This window comes from Numenius arquata, chromosome 24, assembly GCF_964106895.1.
Source record: "Numenius arquata chromosome 24, bNumArq3.hap1.1, whole genome shotgun sequence".
Classification (NCBI taxonomy): Eukaryota; Metazoa; Chordata; class Aves; order Charadriiformes; family Scolopacidae; genus Numenius; species Numenius arquata.
The window spans coordinates 2,824,076-2,845,268 of NC_133599.1; the positions used below are offsets into that span (position 1 = coordinate 2,824,076).

General features: G+C 45.6%; 2 protein-coding genes across 4 annotated transcripts; both read left to right on the top strand.

Moving 5' to 3' along the window:
• The first annotated feature begins 1,626 nt into the window (after window positions 1-1,626).
• RBBP5 (RB binding protein 5, histone lysine methyltransferase complex subunit) lies at window positions 1,627-12,892 on the top strand. 3 transcript variants are annotated; one of them, XM_074163320.1, is made up of 14 exons: window positions 1,627-1,675; window positions 1,821-1,846; window positions 1,957-2,129; window positions 2,969-3,109; window positions 3,585-3,747; window positions 4,211-4,320; window positions 4,497-4,616; window positions 4,906-5,059; window positions 5,171-5,242; window positions 5,846-5,963; window positions 6,719-6,788; window positions 6,903-7,132; window positions 7,445-7,639; window positions 10,954-12,892. In XM_074163320.1, exons 1-14 carry the CDS (start codon window positions 1,657-1,659, stop codon window positions 10,980-10,982), a joined length of 1,620 nt encoding a protein of 539 aa, XP_074019421.1. In that variant the 5' UTR covers window positions 1,627-1,656; the 3' UTR covers window positions 10,983-12,892. The 3 variants fall into 3 exon arrangements, with proteins under 3 accessions (XP_074019421.1, XP_074019422.1, XP_074019423.1); XM_074163321.1 differs by having other exon boundaries at window positions 1,657-1,675; window positions 10,957-12,801; XM_074163322.1 differs by having other exon boundaries at window positions 1,657-1,675; window positions 7,445-7,522; window positions 10,954-12,800.
• Window positions 12,893-14,410: 1,518 nt separating this feature from the next.
• On the top strand, window positions 14,411-15,277 carry TMEM81 (transmembrane protein 81). Its single transcript, XM_074163481.1, has one exon. It carries the CDS (start codon window positions 14,456-14,458, stop codon window positions 15,275-15,277), a length of 822 nt encoding a protein of 273 aa, XP_074019582.1. The 5' UTR covers window positions 14,411-14,455.
• Window positions 15,278-21,193: the final 5,916 nt, after the last annotated feature.

A 21,193-nucleotide genomic window follows, 5' to 3' on the forward strand; every position in this document is an offset into this window, starting at 1 on the left:
TCTGCGAAGGGTGAGGAATGAACCTCCCCTGTCCCATCCCAAAGGTCTAAAGTCATTTTGGAGAAAAGCTTTGTGTACAAAGGTGTGAGGTTTACACGCTGCCATGGCTGAGGTGGCTCTGGTGGAAGAGCTGTTGGTCACTGCAAGGTTCAAGTACAGCCCAGGAGCTGCTGGGACCCTCCTCTGCCTTCCAGATTCCCCAGCCCCGTATCCAGCCTTTCCTTCACCCTGCAGCCAGTGGGATGAGCTGGGAGAAAACACCCTCAACCCTGCAGGGGCTGGGGGGCTGCAGCAGCCCGGGGGAGTGACGCTGGGTCCTGCTGCTGGAGCAGGGGCCTGCAGGACATTTACCCTGTGTCTTGAAGCACCACATTCAGAGGGTTATCACTGACTCCAAATGTCTTGTTTTGGGATGGAAAACCCTGGGAGCCTGCACTGCCCTGCTGTGGTGTCTGGGGAGGGAGAGCGCAGCCCCCTGCCTTCAGCCCTGCTAATTTTAGCTTAAATAAGTTTCACAAGTAACTTTTTTTTTTTTTCTTTTACTGTTCCCCTAAATCGGCGCTGCCCTTTTAAGGAGAATGTAGCCCTTTACCTGCTTTGCCCTCCCTCGGGGCTTAAAAATAAAATAGCACTACGTGTTCTCACAGTGGCTTCATGTTCTTGGCTGGGGGGAGCCCCGGGAAATGTAGGAAATGTTACAGGGAAATGCAGGGAGCCCTCCCCTCCCAGTGTGTAGGAGAGAGCGTGATAATGGGAACAGCCTGGCTCAACCCTTGTATTTTAGCACGGAACGGTTCCTTTGGGTTGGAAGGGACCTTAAAGCCCATCCAGTTCCAAACCCCCTGCCCTGGGCAGGGACACCTCCCACCAGACCAGGTTGCTCCAAGCCCCCTCCAACCTGGCCTTGAACCCCTCCAGGGATGGGGCAGCCACAGCTTCTCTGGGCAACCTGGGCCAGGCTCTCACCACCCTCACAGCAAAGAATTCCTTCCCCACATCTCATCTCAGTCTCCCCTCTGTCAGTGTCAAACCCTTCCCCCTCCTCCTATGGCTCCCCTCCCTGATCCAGAGTCCCTCCCCATCTCTCCTGGAGCCCCTTTAGGGACTGGAAGGGGCTCCAAGGTCTCCCCGGAGCCTTCTCTTCTCCAGGCTGAAGCCCCCCCAACTCTCTCAGCCTGTCCTCACAGCAGAGGGGCTCCAGCCCTCCCAGCATCTTCGTATCGTTATTATTATTGTTAATTATTTGTACCCGATCCGCTCGGTACCCCCCTTTCGCGCTCCCTTTGCTGCAGTAGCCGCCGCCCCCAGCCCGCTCCCCGACCCGCCGCCCCCGGAACCTCGGGCCCGCGGCCGCGGGGCCCGCCCGGACCCCTCCGCGCGCAGGCGCCGGGGTTGTCCGCCGCGCTGCCTGAGTCTGGCCACGCTGCCTGAACCTCCGCCGCGCTACCGAGCCCCGCCGCCGCGCCGCGAGGAGGCATCTTCGAGCCCGACCGTCCTCACGTTTTGTCGAACCGAGCCGTGAGGCGCCGGTGGGCGGCCGGACCGGTGGAGAAGGGAAGCGGGGATTCGTCAGGCGAACGCCGGGGCGGCTCAGCGCAGGTCCCCTCAACGGGGTCCTTCGGCGACGGGGACGGAGGGAGCGGGACGGCGGCCGCGATGAACCTGGAGCTGCTCGGTGGGTCCGGGGCGAGGGGGGGCGGCCGGGCCGGGCCGGGCCGGGGCCCGTCGGTAGGCGGGTACCGAGCCGCCGCCCCCGCAGCGCGGTCAGCCGGGGCGGGGGCGGCGGGCGCGCCTCACGTCTTTGCGTTTCGTTGTTGCAGAGTCGTTCGGCCAGAACTACCCTGAGGTAAACCTCCCCCCGCCCCGCCGAGCTGCCCCCGGCCCGTCGGCTGCTGCCAGCGGCCGGGCGGGACGGGCTGGGCTGACCGGCCCCCCTGGGCTGCCCTCTCCCCGCAGGAGGCGGATGGGACGCTGGACTGCATCAGCATGGCCCTGACCTGCACCTTCAACCGCTGGGGCACGCTGCTGGCCGTGGGCTGCAACGACGGGCGCATCGTCATTTGGGACTTCCTCACCAGGGGCATCGCCAAAATCATCAGCGCTCACATCCACCCCGTCTGCTCGCTATGGTGAGAAAAGGCTCGGTTTTCCTCCGAGGGAGTGGGCTCGGTGTTTAGTCGTAATTGAGCTCGTAGCTTGTGCACCAGGTGTGAGAGGCTGTTCTTACTTTTGTTAGAATTTCACGGAATCATTTGTGCCCGTGGTTGCTGAGCATCAGGCGCTCTGATACCCTGGCAGCTCTTAACACCTGGGCGTGTCACTTGGTGAAATGCCAGCCCGTTGTGGGATAATCAGTTATGCTGTAGGATAGTTTCATTTAAGAGAGTTTGGAAGCTATACGATAGTTTGGGTTGGAAGGGACCTTAAAGATCATGGAGTTCCAACCCCCCTGCCCTGGGCAGGGACACCTCCCTCCAGATCAGGTTGCTCAAAGCCCCGTCCAGCCTGGCCTTGAACCCCTCCAGGGATGGGGCAGCCACAGCTTCTCATCCACCAACACCCCCAAGTCCTTCTCCTCAGGGCTGTTCTCAATCCGTTCTCCGCCCAGCCTGGATTTGTGCTTGGGATTTCCATGACCCAGGAGCAGGACCTTGTACTTGACCTTGTTGAACTTTGTGAGGTTCACATGGTCCCACCTCTCCAGCTTATCCAGGTCCCTCTGGATGCTCTCCCTTCCCCTCAGCGTGTGGACCGCTCCACACAGCTTGGTGTCATGGCAAGGCAAACTCAATCCCTTTCTGCCTTTATTAAATATGTTACGTCTGTTAAGTTTTTGGATGTTAGATTATTCTTCAGGCTAACAGACATATCTGAGTCTGATAATTTGCTCTGATAATTTTAAACTGTGGAGGTGTGTTTTGTGTATTTAAGGAGTAACTTTTCCTTGAACTGCCTCTCGTTACTGTAGCTGGAGTCGAGATGGTCACAAACTGGTGAGTGCTTCGACCGATAACATTGTGTCGCAATGGGATGTGCTCTCTGGGGACTGCGACCAGAGATTTCGATTTCCTTCGCCTATCTTGAAAGTTCAGTACCACCCTCGAGACCAGTAAGTCCTCTGTAAAAAAGATGCTCTTATTTTGCTAGAACTAAGGGTTATTAAACTGCTTTTATTGTAATTTGCCAAGTGATGTTTTCCAAATCTAGTAGATGCTGTCAGCGTAAATTCTTTTTGTGATTAGAAGCCTAACTGGATTTGTTGTGGCTCTTTTTATTATGAAAATATCAGGAGAGGAAAAGAATGAACAAGAGAATAGTTCTTAGAAATGTGTATAGAAATGTCTTGTTGAGTTTTTACAAGTGCTGCATAAATTTGGAGAAGCTCCTAGAAAAAGAAAGGAAATGAAACACTGGTTTAACGTCGTGTTGTGATTAAAGTAACAAAGTTGAAATAAAATAATAAAAATACAGAGGTATTCTGTATTTCTTGATACGGGTTGAGATTTTTTTTTTCTTACTTCTAAATGTGGAAACTTCTTTTCCAGAGAAGAACCTACTAACTCTTTGTTTTTTTCTGCTTGCAGAAATAGAGTTTTGGTTTGTCCCATGAAGTCGGCGCCAGTGATGCTGACACTGTCAGACTCCAAACACGTTGTCCTACCTGTGGATGATGATTCTGATCTCAACGTGGTGGCCTCCTTTGACAGGCGAGGGGAATACATTTATACGGGCAATGCCAAGGGGAAGGTGAGACTTTAGCAGGCAGCACTGGATGCAAGAGCTTAGATTTACTTCCCATTTTTATCAAGATACTTAACGTCTCTGGGTCACATTCTTTGTTTTAATACCCAAATAAAGCTTCCTGAGTGTCTCTTGAATAATTGATATCGCGCTGATATGATCTTCTGAACAAATCATCTCACTTTTATCTCTGAAGATCTCTAGACTATAATACTATGAGTTAGGTCTTTGTGTTGCTGTTGTCTTTCACCATATTTGTTGGATCCTTTTCCAGTGTAAACAAAGCAGTGTTTATGTCGCAGAACTGTCGCAGAAACTGTAGTAGAAACTGCAGTTGCAGGATCCCAACTATTCCTGTGTAGATTGCTGAGGCTTCTCTTGTCAGGGTTAGTAGCTGATGTGAAAGGTACCGAAAGGGGAATGAGTTACAATGAAGACACTGATTGCCTTCTGTCTCCTTAATCTTCAGATTTTGGTGTTAAAAACAGACACTCAGGATCTTGTTGCTTCCTTCAGAGTGACAACTGGAACCAGCAACACCACAGCTATTAAATCGATTGAATTTGCTCGGAAAGGAAGGTGAGTTACGTCATCTGTCAAGTGGTGTCTTTAAAGATGAATGGAAACTATAGGGTAGATTGACAGAGAATACAGGGTCTTAAAAACCCCACGGTTCTTTCGTGGAGCATATTCTGGTTCTTTTTATTTTCTTAGTCTTTTAACGCAATGTGTGTTCTGTGCCCTCCTTCCTACAGCTGCTTTTTAATAAACACGGCTGACCGGATAATCAGGGTGTACGACGGCCGCGAAATTCTAACTTGTGGACGGGATGGGGAGCCTGAACCCATGCAGAAGCTGCAGGATTTAGTCAACAGGTAAGAGGCAGCAGAATGACTGGTTGGCCTGGCTGGAAAAGGTGAGGTTTGTGTTCTTGGCGCTAATGGGAGTCTCTGGATGAAGAGCAGCTCAGTATCTTACTCAGTGTAATGGACAGATTTTTTCATTTAAAACCTGTCTGTCTCAGTTTAATTTGAAGTTAAAATATTATTGGTGGATGGGAGTGTAAGATCTCAATGTATAGAACAAGCCCACTCCGCTGTTCTCCATCCTCCGTGTTGTGCTGTTGTTTAACTGTTTAACTTGTGGTGTTGTCTTTGCACGCAGGACACCGTGGAAGAAGTGTTGTTTCTCTGGGGATGGTGAATATATAGTGGCAGGTTCAGCACGACAGCATGCCCTGTACATTTGGGAGAAGAGTATTGGAAACCTGGTGAAAATCCTCCACGGGACCAGAGGAGAGCTGCTCTTGGATGTAGCAGTAAGAAAAGTTGTCTGCTATTATTATGGTTTTTGTTATTTTGAAAACTAAGCTTGCTTAATTCCATTTACCAATTAAGCTTCTCCTTTTTGCTCTTTCAAATAAATCTAGTGGCATCCTGTCCGACCCATCATAGCTTCTATTTCCAGTGGTGTTGTGTCAATATGGGCTCAGAATCAAGTGGTGAGTGTTTGAGATCGTTTCCTTAAGAGGATTCCCCAGTGGTCTCCATCCCAGTAGACTGAACGGTTGCATGTTGAAATCCTTCACTAAATCCCAGTTCAACAAGCTGGTTAGGTTCACCTGCCTGACTTGAGAGATGTTTGCCATCTTTGAACGTGAGGAGGATGCTCATACTTCAGTTGATGAATTAGTGAAACTTTGTGTTAAACCTTAAATATCATCACAGGGACACTTTGTGTGGAAACGGACGTCCTGAATGTGTGGTGTAAGAGCAGAAAATCTGTGTGAGCGAGCCAAAATTAAGTGGCTAAACACGAACATACAGCTTTGGTGATTATTACCAAAGAGGGTAATTATTACATGCATTGCAATGTTTAAGGAATTATTAATTATAAGGAATTATGATGTCATATTTTCAGTAGGAACTAACTCGTGCAGTTTGTAATTTGCCACATGAGTGTGGACCTGAATGAGGTTTGATTTGTGTGATCCGGTGCGGGGCTTGGGGGCTGTGATGTGGAACGAGACCGCAACGGCGTGAGTCCTCACTGCGGCTCCTGTTCCTTTGCGGAAGGTCAAAATGGTTTTGAATTTGTGGTTTAGGAAAACTGGAGTGCCTTTGCGCCTGACTTCAAGGAGCTGGATGAAAATGTAGAATATGAAGAGAGAGAATCAGAGTTTGACATTGAAGATGAAGATAAAAGTGAACCAGAACAGACAGGTACTGCAGAAACTTTGTTTGCGGCACACGTGGGTTGTTGAATGACAAAAGAGGAGTGGGTACATGAAGTTGTATGAGCTAACACAGTCAATATGACTCCTGCTAATTGACGTGCAACATTGTTTTTAGAAATTCCTCCCCTCTCTGATATATATTTAAGCAGAAAGTAGTAGCAAACAGAAATGTATCATCGTACGGGCTTGCTCTGAACAGCAGCGATGCTGAATTGCGATCAAAACCAGCGCAACCTGGCCACTGGGTGGTGCCAAAAAATTGTGTGATGTGAAAGGCTGCCTTTAAACTAGGGAAAGAAATAAGGATTTTTCCCAGCACACCAGAGCTCGCTCTCTCCTCCTTACCAGGCTTTGCAGCACTTCTCATATTTAGATTCATTGTTCCTTAGTATTTTCTAATATTCAAGTGTAATGTTGGCTTGTGGGAATTAAACGTTAAAATAAATTTCATCAGATTTAGAACTAGTTCAGTGAAAGCAACAAAACGTCTAGAACACTTTAAATCCTTTATGTGGCTTTCTTAGTGGTGTTTTATAACAATAGGTCTGTATTAGAACATACAAAAATAAAATAAAAACCTGATGGATTTAAGAGGAAATACTCGAGGTTTGTTTTCTGCTTTAATTCTCACTTCTGCACTCTGAGACATTTAAGCACAGTCAGTCCCATTCTTTCTAAGTAACTTTGTCTTTTCCTTACTGTCTTTAATTTGTCTTTTTTTTTTTTTTCCCTGGTTCTCAGGTGCTGATGCTGCAGAAGATGAAGAAGTGGATGTAACTAGTGTGGATCCCATTGCTGCCTTCTGTAGCAGGTGAAAGAACATTTTGTTTAAAGTATGAATACAAAATGTATCACCAATATTCCCTGTATAATATGTTATAACAACCCCTAGTTTTAAATGAAAGCAAACTTCTTTCCTTCACAGCGATGAAGAACTGGAGGACTCCAAGGCTCTTCTTTACTTACCCATTGCTCCTGAAGTGGAAGATCCAGAAGAAAACCCCTATGGGCCTCCACCGGACGCGGTTCAGAGCTCTCTGACTGATGAGGGAATGGGTTCTGAGAAGAAGAGGCAGTCCTCCTCTGATGGACCTCAGGCACCAAAGAAGAAGCCCAAAACCACCAACATTGAACTCCAAGGAGTACCTAATGATGGTGCGTAGAAGCTGCTCTGTTTTAGTGCCTCTTCTGCATCTGAGACGGTTTTTAGCTTTGCTTTGGCTTTGTCTGAAGACCAAAAGTTCAGAAGATCACTCCTTAATTTTCTCCTTAGAAGTCACTTCTTACAATAGTTATTAATAGCCACCAACTCTGCAAATGTGCTGGCATTTCGCGAGTTACGAATGAGTAAAGGCACCCCTGGAGCTGTATTTTTAGTGCTGTTTGTGTGTAAACCCAAGGGCTGTACGTGCTGATAAAAGCATCCTAAGGGATAATTCACTTGGGTAACACGTTGTCTCTCCGCAGAAGTCCATCCGCTGCTGGGTGTGAAGGGTGATGGTAAATCCAAGAAGAAGCAAGCAGGCAGGCCTAAAGGATCAAAAGGTAAAGACAAAGATTCTCCATTTAAACCGAAACTCTACAAAGGGGACAGAGGTGCTTTACCTCTGGAAGGAGCAGCGAAGGGTAAAGTGCAGGCGGAGCTGGGACAGCCTTTGACAGGTAAGGAACCCAGCGTCAGCGTCGTTGGCTTGCTTGGTGGCCTTGCTTTGTGCAGACCCTGACTTAATATAGTCATAGTTTTTTATCTTCCCAAATGGCACCTGCTCACTAAACGTTTAGCTGCTGTCAAGGATAGGCAAAATTTTACATTTTTTAAAGTGGAAATGCTTTCAATGTCTCTAATAAAACTGATATCCACGCCTGTTTTATTGCGTAGAAAGAGCGTGTAGGGTTTTTAAAAGAGAGAGAGCACTATTTCAGAAGCAAAAAATCTTCTGATAACTTTAATCTTTTCAATAACTTCTATCAACTCGTACATAAAGAGGAATAATGTTTGGTTTTGGTGGGTCTATTTTGAGGGGGAAAAATATAGATAGTGAAGGATTCCGAAGCTGAAATTGATGTTTTGTGCCATCGATACTGGGCAGAGTGGTGAAGAACAGGGAAGTTCTGTAAGCAGAACTAGGAAACGGAGCATTGATAATGGGCTGTTTGATAAACAAACCCCGAGATAAACTTCAGGAGCTGAATTTTCTATTCCTGGCTCTACAGCAGCCGGAGTTAAATTCCAGAAAGTAACAGTTGCAGGAGACGAGGATTGGTTTTGGTGGATTTCTCTCTTTTTTTTTTGGTCATATTTTGTTGGTTGTGTACTAAAGCAGGACTGGTGCAGTCACCTTTGTTGGGGCCCAGACTTAGTCTCAGAGAAACTGAGTGTTTCCCGTCTGTCTCATGTGCTACTTCAGCTTCTTAGTCGGGAGAAGTCGATTGAAACGCAGTAAAGAAAGCACATGTTTGGATTAAGTGATGTAGACTCCAATTTTTTAGATTGTAATGACCTCAGAGTTGATACATAAACAGTTCCAAAGACACAATGTAATTCAGATATCAAATTTTGCATTTCCTTGAACTCAGCAGCTGCTGCTGTGGATTTTAGACTGTACAGAAGTGAGTTTATTTCCCCCCCTTCCTTCCCTCACTGCTGGTCCTACGCTACCCACCTTGCTCATTGTCCTTCCTGCTCAGCTCCTCTTACGTTGCTTGTACCAGTACTAGTAATTGCTATTTGCAGAAAAAGGGAATGGGATAAAAGAAACTTACTCTATACATGGAAAAATATGATGGATATTTTTTGGGCTTCTATTTAATCCTTTCACGCTGCGTCTTGCAAAATCCAGAAATTAAACAGCCAAGAATATCCTTGAACCTTGTTTGTGGTCTGGGGGGTACCAATTAGTGTTGGATTTATGGGACAGAGTGATTCTCTTTTGACGTCGTTAGGGGGCATCCGATATGTTTTAAAGTATGATAGTAAGGAATTACCTGGATTGTGTGGGTCCTCGAGTGTCTTTGCTGACATCTGTCACACGTCCTGCCACGCTGTTGTACCACCCTGGGTGGACAAGAGCAGTTTGAAGACCGAATGAGTATAACCAGGCCTGTTGATTGCTTTCTTTTACCGTGCTGTTAATTAACGCAACCATATGCAGAAGAATATAAATGAGAAAGGATCGTGCACTGGAAACTTAACAATGTGGCTTCCAAAATGAATTTCACTCATAATTTGCTTCAAAAAAGCAATGCTGGGAATTTTGACTTTTCCATGTTTAAGTAGCTGTATAAGCAGTCTGTTTTCAGAGAAGTGGTTTTGATAGCAAGTGTTTTTGTTCAACTTCTGCAAGGTATGTTTATGTAACTTTGTTATCGACTTGTTTTACTAATTTGCTTGATCTGCGTTTGTGGGCAGATCTCGGTGTGCTTTCCTCTTGCAGCTTGTGATCGCTGTTGCATTCGTCTTTTGTGAGAGCTGGAAAAATAACACTCCCGTTTCCTCTTAACACTTTTCAAACGAAGCAATGTTCTAGACAGACTCCTTTTTTTGTTTGGGTTTTTTTTTTTTTTTCACACATCCTTGCAAAGCCCTACCTGGGAGGATTTTTGTGTGGTTTTGCTTGTAACGCTCCCGTGCAGTTGTTGTATTAAGTCTGTAAAAGACAACAGTGGGGTTTTACTGCTGCTGAGCTTGGGATGTGCTTACCTGTCCCAGTACAGTTAGTGCTGGGTTTTGGGCACTGTAAAATGCAAATTTTCTTTTCTTACAAACAAATGGGTTTAGACCCAAGTTCCCTGCTTACTTTACCCATCTATTGGGAAGGTAGAGCTTTCTGAGATTGACTTTTAGCCTTTGTTGCCCGTAAGCACTATAAGGTGTTTTTCCATGGTGCTGTTCTTTAGCTTGATTGAGCTATAGCTCAGTTAATAATGCTATGATGGACTTTTGTCTCTCATTAGGACCTGTTATTGTGCTTCCCTCTACAGTACTGTTGACTTCAGAGGATCTAATGGATCCATGCAGTAGATCTCAGTGGTTGGAGGTGTCTGTATGAGTCATGTTATGAGAAGAACAAATTGTCCACTGAAAGAAACTGTCGCTTGGGTCTTTCCAAACTCACAGCAGTCTTTTAATCCATGAAGTTTGTGTCTGTCTTCCTTCATTCTATTTAAGGCTTGCACTTAAAGTTCCTATTTTGGGCAGCCAGGTTTTTTTGGGGGTTGCTGATGTTCCACCATGTGCAGATGCACCCTGCCTGGGGTTCTGGAGCCCGACTCCTTTCTATCTCTCGTGCATGAAGCTGTTAATTCTGCTTGTTGCTTTCTGAAGTAACTAATCGATCACTAAAACAGTCACACAAGCATTTCTACTGGAAAATGTTTGTGATATGCCCTAATACAGTGTCTTTCTGCGAGCTGTGTGGCCGGGCCTTGGAGCCAGCTGCAAGTGTGTCTGTGTCACTGTGCTGTATGGTCTGGCAGGAAACGTCTTGTTCTTAAAGCTGCTATTTCAAAATCAGGTTTCAGTATAAACAAACTGAGAAGCTCGATCCATTTGATAGTTTTAAAATAAAAACCTTAGGGCAATCTGCCTTAACCCAAACTTAGGTGGAACTTGTTGTTTTCAGTCATGCTTTTGCTCTGAGGTTTTGGGATCGATGAATCAAAAAAATTTTACGCCAGGTAAGTTTGCTCGTGACTTTGTGGAGGAAAAGCTCAGAGTTCCTCAGCCACCTTGGCCACCCCTGTGCACGTGATCTCACATCCAAATGCAGAAATACCATCTATGACAAATTAAGATCTCCAGTATCTTGTTGATTATATCTTGTTCTGAAAAGAATGGCTTTACCTAGAAAACCTTGTTTTCTTTCGTGTTTTTTTTTTTTTCCTGGCAATGCTACCATATGTGGTGGTCTCTGGTTTCTGGTAACATCTGTTTTGAGTCTGGTTACTTATTTTTCACTTGTCTTTGATCTCTTTAGCAGGTGGGGCAATCTCAGAATTGTTATGAAGACACTCTTCTTTATCTTCCTGTATTCTTTCCTATATTGGCGCCATAATGTGGAAAATAGATGAAATGCTCAGTCAGAGTGGACTGACTAATACAGCAGACTGATTGTTCATGGATTCAGGGAGTGACTTTTGTAAGAAATGAATATGGAAGAGGAAACGGCCTTCATTTCCCCTTAACTGCCTCTTCGTCGAACAGTGTAAGATGCTGACTCTCAGGTCGTGCCATTTGCAAAGAGACTAATTGGACCGCCTTTGTGTTGACGTATGTAACTATTTCTAAAGCGAGCTGGTACCCGACACCCTGCCACTCCAGAGCTTATCAGCCATTGTCTTTTGCATTTTTATTATTTTTTTCGGTTGTTCCTGGATTGAAGAATACCCAAAGTGTGTATTTTTATTCCTGATGCCCTACGACTGTGTATTCTGCAAGCTTCCCTTTCTCTGCTGTTAATTTTTATCTCGGTGAGTTGTAGGTCCTTCTGGACCAGCCACGTTGCCTTGGCTGTTCTGTTAGCTCAGTGTGATGTCTTCTGTGCTGACGTGCGTAGTGAAACGCTGCTGCTGATTATGTGCCGGGTTTGATTTCATCTCAAGTGCGTAGAGATCTAACGGGAAGAATCAAGACGCCTCTGAAGTCTGCAAAGAATGAATCTTCGTATTGTGAATATTTTAGACGTGAAGGATGACTCTGCTTATGGGAGGAGGAACAAGTGAAAGTAGCTGTAGATAAAATACTCAGTTTATGTGCTTTCCTCTAGCCTGTGGTATGAAAAGCTGTTGTTGGCAGTTTCTTCCTGTCCTCACAAGTGTTTTTATTCTCTCTCTTACCTGTGAGGTGCCCTACCAGAAACAATTGGTTTCCTGCTTAGCTGGTAGGTACTGGCAGTAAGAGAAAAAACAGACCCAATGTTTTCCACAACTGAAACAGTAGTTTTTCAGGCTTTTTTTGCCCCACTTCTGGATCAAGAATAGAAGAAAGATGAATGCTGACAGCTCGTTCCCAGCCAGGCTTTAAACTTTTATTCCGTAAAGAGGGTTGTAATATTTTCCTTGTGGGAATGGGAAGAGATACTTTATCCAATAGCTAAATCCTGACACCTCTCTGTACTAGACCAACTGCCTGTTAAAGGAAAGTTTTCATTCCTAATGCCCCTTCTTTTATAGACTTTTGTAGTTCCTATGCAATTACTCTCATTTTTTCCCCAGATGTAATTATTGAGATTATCACTACGTATTTAAATTTTCAAAGTATCCTGCAGACATTAAAAACCAAGAAGAGGACTCATAAAGAGATTTATTAATTTGCAGTCAGAAGTATGCAGTAGTTGCAGGAGAGATAAGCATGGGAAGAGGGGAGACATTTGAAATCAGAAGGTTTTTTTAAAACTGGTATTTTCATTTCCGGCTCTGGTACAGTGGCCTGCTTCATTTAATGAAATCCTTTCCCATGTGAACAGTATTAGTTTTCTTTGTTCTTTCTGCTTGTAGGATGACTTGCGTCTTTCCTGGCACTCTGCTGTGTCAAATCCACCCGTGTCTGGTGTGGTCAACCCCACGAGCTTTAAAAGATGCATTTTGCAGGCATTTTTCTCTAGATTATTTTAAAGCATATGATTTACCACAGACTCCAGCCTTCATTTCTGTTAAAACTTCTCTGTACAGTGTATATGTCTTTGGTTTATTTTCTTCCATCTCTTTATTTTATTTTTTGGTATCTGTAGTTTTGTACAATATTTGTCAGATACTGGCTTGATGGTAGTATATGGCAGTGATGTTAGTTTTTGTGTTTGTAAATAAAGAGGTATGTTTTATTTCCTAAAGTCAATGGGTAAGTCTTGGCTTTTCCATACACCCATGATTGTTTGTATTGTGACAATCTTTAGAAATTCTACAATATACCTGGGGTGGAAACACAAACGTATTGTGCCTTCCTACAGCTGGTGTGGTGGTGTTTGGGTTTTTTTAGTGTTTCATTTGGTTGATGATCTCTTTTCAAGAGAGAGGAGTAAATCTGTAGTCTCGATAAAAGCCTGTCGACCTGAGCACAGCCTGGGCTCTCGGAGACAGACGTGCGGAAGTGGGGCTGAACACAAAGCTGAACGCCTCCAGGGAAACTGAGTGTGGAAAGTACATATACTGCATCTTCAGAAGCCTTCATTTTAATAAATTAAGGAGTGTTCAGAAGAGAAATATGGATATTCATTAGCAGAACAGTTGAAGAACGTGGCAATCCAAATCCTTTCTGCAATCCATAGGTCTGTTGCTGTAAGGAGAGGCTCATTATTGAACTGCCTTGCCCATAGTTCAGTTACTCCATCAAAAATAAGGAACTTAAGATATTATTATTTTTTTTCATGAAGAACTTTGTTTAGTAGTGCATTATTCTTTCAGAACACATGAGCGTTAAGTGAGTTAGCCTGGGATGTCTCCTCTTGAAGCGCTTTGCTGCGATGGCAGCACACGAGTGGTTTGTGTTTTATAGATGCATCAGCTGAAGGTGGAGGTTTTGGCTCAGATCTCAGAGTTGGTGGCTCTATGTGACACAGAGCACGGGGCTCAGGCTCACGGCTCCTCTGATGCCGTGAGGCCAGTGCTGTTGAATGTCTTCTGAGCCTGATGGTGGATGTCAAGAGCCTAAAACAATGGGTTTACACTGAGTCCTCATCTCGGAGTACTCGCTTTGGCTTCAGACTTGGGGGAAGTTCTCTGTTCTGCCTTGGAAGGTCTGGGGCCACGTTCTGACCCGTGCAGCAGGACTGTGACATCAGCACCACTCCCCCAGAACCCTGGGCTCACGGAGATGTGGGTGACTGCACTGAGCCCTGCCTAGAGGTGGATGTCATCAGTCATAAAATAGTGTTCAGCTTCCCTTTGATGGCAGTGCCATCAGATTATCTAGAGCCTGAAATCGTGGCTTTGTGATCCTGGTAATTTGGGGAGTACTTTAGCTTTTGGGATATGTGTGTGTAAGACAGAACTGTACAGGTGCTGCATAAGGAATTAAGATTTCCTTATGCTCAACAGCATTATTTTTAAGGGTTCCGGTAATAGTTACTTCTATTACTTTGTGGTTTGGTGAGGAAATTAAACTGGAACAGTACTACTTTACAGTGGAAATGAATCTAAACTAGTATGTAAAATCTTACAGAGAAGGGAGGACTTCATCTTTATTAAATTGTCAAATATATGCAAATTTGGATATATAGTGGGTTAAAACATTCTGCTGCCCTGTTACAAGAACTGGAGTTCACCATTCACATTCTGACCGACGTAGTAATGTGTTGCATCTCTTTTAGCAGTGCTGTACTTCAAGCCTCTCTTGTTGGAGGATTTTTCCTAATGGAAGAGTTAGGTCTTGAAGATGATGCTGGTGGAATTTCAGAAATACTTAATTTGAAGATTTACAAAGAATAATTTTATTTATTTTTTTTGACTACGGAATTTGCATGGCTTTAGAAAGCAGCGCATTTGATGGATAACCCTGATATGAAGACCTTGGGGAACAGCCACATCCTCGGGATGTTATCTTGTGCTTTCTATCTGCCGTTGGTAGTTTCCCTTGAAAAAGTGACCATCCCAGCAGAGGTGAAGTTGGCTGTCCTCAAATACCCAGTCAACGCCACGTCCTGCAGCGTCACCTGTGGGCCGGGCTTCAAGCTGGAGGAGATATGCGAGATCACTCCCTCTGGAGAGAGGAGGAATTGTACCTTGCGCAGGTCCTACTGCCTCACCAGCTGGCTCTGTGGCTTGCTCCACTTCACCGTCCCTGTGGGCCAACCCTTCCAGTTCAGCTGCCTGACCACGGACCCAGCCAGCTCTGGTAGCCAAGACTATAGCTACACGTGGAGGCTTGCCCAGGGCCTTATCACCACAAACGATGTACTGTACAAACCTTTCAATAACCCGGATTCTGTCGTCAAATTTTCCCCTACCAAGGAGTCTGATGCTGGGACCTACCGATGCGATGTGCGGATATTGAAGACGCTCAAAGTCGTCAAGAGGGTCTACTTTGGGGTCAGAGTGGTGCAAAAGAACTTAGTGGATCTGAACTTTGAAAAATTCTTGACCTGGGAACAGAAGCTAGCAGCAAACGAGGAGCTGGTATACTACCCAGACAATAGCACCCATGAAGAAGTGCAAGAGCAGCGGTATTTTTGGCGAGGAGGGTTGTTTTCTGAAGGCTTGATAGGAGTTGTAAGCGGGGTGCTAGGGGGTGTCTTGTTGAGCATGGCTCTCTACTACTTGCAGAAGATTGTGGGAAGGAGAGCTGCAAAGAAACGAACTGCAATTTAATGCAATTGCTTGTCTCTCTATTAGTATTGATGCAGTATTTCATGGCAATATCTGTAATTTTTTTTCTGGCTGACGCAGTTTATTGCCAAATATTTTCTTAAGCTTCGGAGTCTGCTGAGATAGTGCAGGACGGTAGCACCAGAGCTCGAGTCTCAATGGAGCGGTGCAGACAGTAGCTCCAGATGGGGCAAGGCAGTTTGCAGCCACGTTGTGTGAAAGGATGGTCGGGAGTGGTCCAGGTGGGAATTAGAGGACACTGAGGCAGAGAAACTGCCCACTGCTTGCTGCGAACTCCCTTGCCATGCTCTTCTAGCTGCCCTTTATTCTACGTCTAGGTGTCTGGATTTTTTTATTTAGCTAATAATTTACAATCCTGATTTCTGTCTTATTTCTTCTGCTTTGCCCAGAGCTCTGTGGTGGTGTGAGCTGGCATAGGTCAGTATTTGGTAGATGGTGTTTCTCCAGCAAGAGGTGCAGAGAAGTAAGGATGCTCTGGAGGTGGGCTCTCAGACCAGGTTTCCTGGTTCTCTGGTGTCCTTTCCATCAGCTCCAAGTGCTCTGGTCTCAGCAGCCGTGGGGCAGCATGGGGACGAGGGGTGGGCCACCATTGCCTGCTTCCTCCAGAGAGATTTATCTCCTTCTATTAGAGCCCAGAAAACTCTAAGTATCTTCAAGCCACAGCTTGGAGCTTGTCCTGTTCCCTTTGAAGTGTAGAACAGCAAAGCAGGGAATGTTGGGGGCACACAAGCAAATCTTCTGTTTGAGCACTGCTGCTTAGAAACATAACTGGGCGGTTTTAATAAAGAATCGGAGCTGAGCTCATTCCTAAAAATCTTTAAAGGGGGAGGAACGGAAGAGTTCAGTGGGCTTTGTGGATCTTTCATTTTTCCTGGTGATTAATAAGTATAAAACATGCAGCAACTCAGTAGGGAGTATTGTTTCCCCTTTGGTAGCAGAATCCACATAGGGACCTATTAAGTGCCTTCTTTCTACTTTCTGTCTTTTATTTTACAGTAAACAACTATATTTACCAAGTCTGTTTCCTTTTCTTTTTTTTTTTTTTTTTTTTTTTCTGGGAACTGAAGTACAGGAATGCAGAGCACACGCAGTTCTGGGGAAAATAATGATACCACTCTCTATTATTAAAGATTGACGCATACTATTATTTTTTTTCTTTTTACCAGAACAACAACAAAAAAGCTTTAATAGAGAAAGAGATGGATATGGGTGTAAATACCTTATTTGCAGAGAATCCTACATAAAAAAAAAAAAATCAGACTGAAATGTAGTGATCCAAATTTTTGGGTACAGTGAAGGTGGTAATAACTGTATCAATACAACCATCTGTGGACCCTGGGCTTGTCAACCTGTATTTGAGTGGAGAATGAAGCCTCTCATCGGGCCTGAATTCCTAGTTTGTAGTTCTGCTGAGTTCCCTGTTTCTGTGGGGAGACTTTAATGGGCACAATAATTGGCAGAAGTTTGGAAATGCTGGGGGGAACCATTCTGCAGAGGCAGAAGATGCCTTGGTGAAGATGCACTGTCCTTTCCTCATGCCTGGGGAAGGGACATGAGGGTTGTTACACCTGTGACAGACACCAGGGGACTGTATGTCCTCCTTCCATCTGGTGACCTGATCCTGTGGGTCAGAAGCTCCTGGATGGTGATCCAGTTGTCCATGGTTTTCTTGCTTTGGTTCTTCCTCAGTTTCCTCTGACCCAGCTCCACAACGCTGAGGTTTCTCCTGTGCTCAGCACTGGCTTTGTCTTTGCTTGGCTGCTCCCTCTGGCTCTGCCATGTTTTTCCCTGTCTCTGTTCCTTAATGCAGAATTCCTTCGCTTTGCCAAAGAGCTCCCCAGTCCCCAAAACCAGTAGCTCCACTACAGCATTTACTGCTCAGAGGCTCAGCAGTATCTCTCCAGACTGGGGAAGGAGATCTCTGCAGGTAGGGCTCTTAGTTGCTTCCTCGTTCTGCTGCAGAGGTGGGAGAGGAAATCGTATCTTTGTGTCTCAAGTGTGCTTATAAGATAAATGTGAAAAAAAGGTTCCAGTAAACTCCGTGTTTTGGATTGATTTAGTGTTCAGCTGCCCTGTTGATACCTGCTTTAGGTCAACTGTCTTCTTTTAAAACCAATTTCTAATCAACTTGAGGAAAAACAGAGTGAGCCTCTTCTGTGCAGGGGGAAACACATTGACTCAGCCCTTTGCCCAGATTTAACACCACAGTGAGTGATCTCTGCGTAAAAAAAACCCTAGATTTCCATCCCACAAAACTCTTCTCACCCCCAGGAATTTCTCCTCTTCCCACAGCCTCTGGACAGCGGGAACAGACATATGCTTGGTGTGGGAGCTAGGAGCTAATGGTTAAAATCCACAAAGAGAAGCTGTCCCATCTGGAAGACCCTCTCTGCACTTTGTAATGTAAATGCAGGGCTTGCATCCTGTGGGCAGCTGTGTTTTAGAAATGCAGAAAGATGACATGAAAGGTCCAGGGCAATCCATTTTCTCACTGCTTAGCTCGGGAGGTCAGAGTGGGACCAAAAGGGTCCTTCGGCTTTTCATTGTGTCCTCCCTTTGTGTTGTTTTTTTTTTTTTTCCTGAGGGGAGACAGATGCCTGGAGCAGGGAAGATTAATATATATTTTTTTTAATGCTTATTTTAAGAGGGAGGGCTGTGATGGGCAGTGTCACTCCAGCTATTGGAAAGGATGGGACTGGTGTAGCTGCTGTTTGAAATGACACTCTCCTTGTAGGCTGTTGTGTGTAGGTGCTGTTTCAAATGGCACTTTCCGTGTAAGCTTTTGAGCTTTACAACAACATAAAGTAGGTTGGCTGATGTTTACATTAGCAGGTCTGCGGGATGGAGGGGAAGGAAGGGAGAGCAGCCTGAGCTGAGGGAAAGAAAGGTCACAAAAGGGGAGCAGGGAAAGCTGAAGGTACAGGGAGGTCAGCGAAAGCAGCTGGAGCAGGGACCCTTCAAAACAGCATGTTCTCCCCTTCCCTCCATTTCTTTGTGTCTCCCTGTAATCTGCCTGTTTTCTTACTCACTCTCCCCATTCTTCCCAACATAACTGGCTGAATTGCAGGAAAAGAAAAGGGTCTCTTTCTGCTCTGAATTGGTAATATGGTGCCTAAACATCTTTTTCCTACCCTTGCCTGCCTCACCTGGAGGAGAGGATGGCCGGGACTGCATGCAGACCCTGCGTGTGCTGCCAGTTCCCAGCTGGAGGGGTGGGTTTTTTTGTGGTACAAACTTCTGCTGACGGTCCTAAGTATTAGGAAGCAATTAGTATTGTACATACTAAAGCCAGACAGATTGTATGAGGGAGGAAGTCAATTTGCTAATGGCATTAGCACTTGGAAAGAAGGAGGTAATAACAGAATGGTGAGGCATAGGCAGCTGTTTAAATTGCTGTTAGCTACTGAAGCTTATCTAAATTGAATAACTAGATTGCCTTAACTGCTGGAACTCGAGTGGCAGCACAAAAAAAGAGAAAAACAAACCCCATATGCTGCTTTTGCGCCGAGATGGGGCTGTTGGGCTCTTCCATCCTCTGCACCTTCATTTTTGTTAATTCTTTCACTTGTTCCCGCGGTTGCCGGCACCGGTTCAGCGACCTGCCGGGGTGTGGTGAACCGTGAACCACTTTGCCAATGAACATTTTCCTTCCAACTCCATGGAATGATGCTTTTGAAAACCAGGGAAATTCAGAGTTCACTCTCCCCTTCCCTTTTTCTGTCCTTCTCCCAGCACAGATATATTGAGCCGCTATCGATGTTTTGCCTGTGTTCTTCCCTGCATTTATTCCAGGAAACTGCAGCTTTTTGGCAGTGATTTTTTGCATGAATATGTTCCTTTGTTGCCTGTCTGTGGTGATGCCAGCATAGACCTGTGGAACTCGTGTACAGAGCAGCGTGTTTTGGTAAAGCGAGCTGAATACCGTGGGCTTAATTCATGTGTCATCTTAGGCTGAGTGTAGAAAAGCAAATTCACTAATGCAGCACTAATCCTAAGGAGGAGTGTTTTAGTTAACTCTAAATCAGCGTATGATGAGTCAGATGCAGACCACAAGGCTTTTTCTGTGCTTAATTCTGATGATTGTTATTTGTCTCTTTATGACTGTTCTGTGATAGGAGGCTGGGATCGGTGTAAATCCTTTGCTCGCCCTTTTGGTATTTACGAGTAAAGTGATGTATAGAAAGCGATGAAGGAAACCTCTCTGTGAGTGTCCGGGCTGGGGTCTCGGTCAGCAGCGTACGGGGCTGTGTAGGCAGCAAATGTGAGACCCAACAATGTAAGACCTAGAAACAAGAAATCCTTTAAAACTCCCATGGGGAAGTAAGGAGGAGGATGTTCTCTCAGGTGGGACACGAACCATTAGCTCTGGGGTAGATTCCTTGCAATTCTTGAAGTGTTTTGTTTTGATACCGTTTTAAAGGGATTTGCTTGAACTATCTTTTTCTGCGACTTTAAACAAAGGAGCACTAAACCATTTCAGCTGCCCTCCCCCTCCAGGAAAAACCCTAAACAACTCATAATAATTTGAACCTTACACTGAAATGCTGTAAGTTTCATAGAGAGTTAGCTAAATATTTCCCTTTGGTATTTACATGTAGAAAAATAACTCTGTTGGGACCAGGCCTGGCAAAATATGGCAAGGGCTGTACTCATAGTGACTACAGCCTCAATGCCTGAAACCTGCGTAGGAGCCTTTGCTGGAAACACACTGACACTCCTGGATAAACTGGGTTTTGGTCTTAAATGCAGCTGAGCTCTCCTGAGGTTACCGTGGTCCGTTGGTGCTGGCTCTCTGGGGCTGATGGGTGCAAGTGATGCCTCACAGCATCCTTCATCCCCGTGCTCTCTCCGCAGGGCTGTGCTTGCCTTCCCGGTAGGACCCGTCTGTTACTCAGCGGCGGCGCATTTGTCTCCTTGATTTATATCCTGTGCAGCGGCATTTAATGATGGCTCCCGAGAAAGCAGGAGTGCCCTTGTGGGGGGTGAACCGGGGAGGGATTTATCTCAATCTTGGCTGTTCCCTGCTGGTTTCTTTAATGATACTGCCCTCACCTTTACAAAGCATAAATCCCAGAGCTAATTACAGCCCCGGTGATGAGCTGCCTCGCCTGCAACTCTGCAGAACAGGGGACAGAGGGGCAGGAGCCTGCCTGGGGTCTGAACACAGCTGAGCCCGGCTTCTTTGGGCACCTGGAGCTGGGCAGTGTTACATGGCAATCAAATACGCTCGTCCCCTCGAGCTTAGCTTCTGGGAAAAGAAGGAGTAGCTCCATCCCTCCGTCCATCCCTCCATCCATCCTTAGGAGCTTGGAGGGGGTCCTGGGAGCACATCCTGCTGCAGCCAGAGCCTGAGCCCCCCTCTGCACCCCGTGGTCAAACATGGTTTTTCTTGTAGGGGCTGCGGGAAAGCAAATGCATCCAGGATGGGCTGAGGGAAGGATTGGGGTGAGACTCCCCATGACCCGGTACTGCTGAGCCCAGTTTCCCGTCTGCCCACTCCCCAGCACAGCTCGTGAACTCCAGCGAAGACCCTCAGGCCTGTTCCACGTACAGTTGCTCTATCTGATCTCTTGACATCCTTCCCAAAGGGAGAAGGAAGCCAGTAGATTATTTTTCTTAAGAAGGAATGACTGTGATGAATTAATCTGACATAATGGGGATGAGGTGATTTCATGCGGCTCTTCCTGCAATGAAGGAAATGATTTTGTGTGATCTAAGTGAACCTTCCCAATCCTGCTAGCTCCTGGCTGATTTAGTGGGTATCTTTCCTGGAAGACTTCCAGCCTTGGTTTAAAGGCTCTGATTGATGATGAAGCTTTTTGGCAAGTTATTCCAACAATCAATTACCTTTTCTACTAATAAGGTGGATGAAATTATTGAGTTTTCTAGCATGACTTC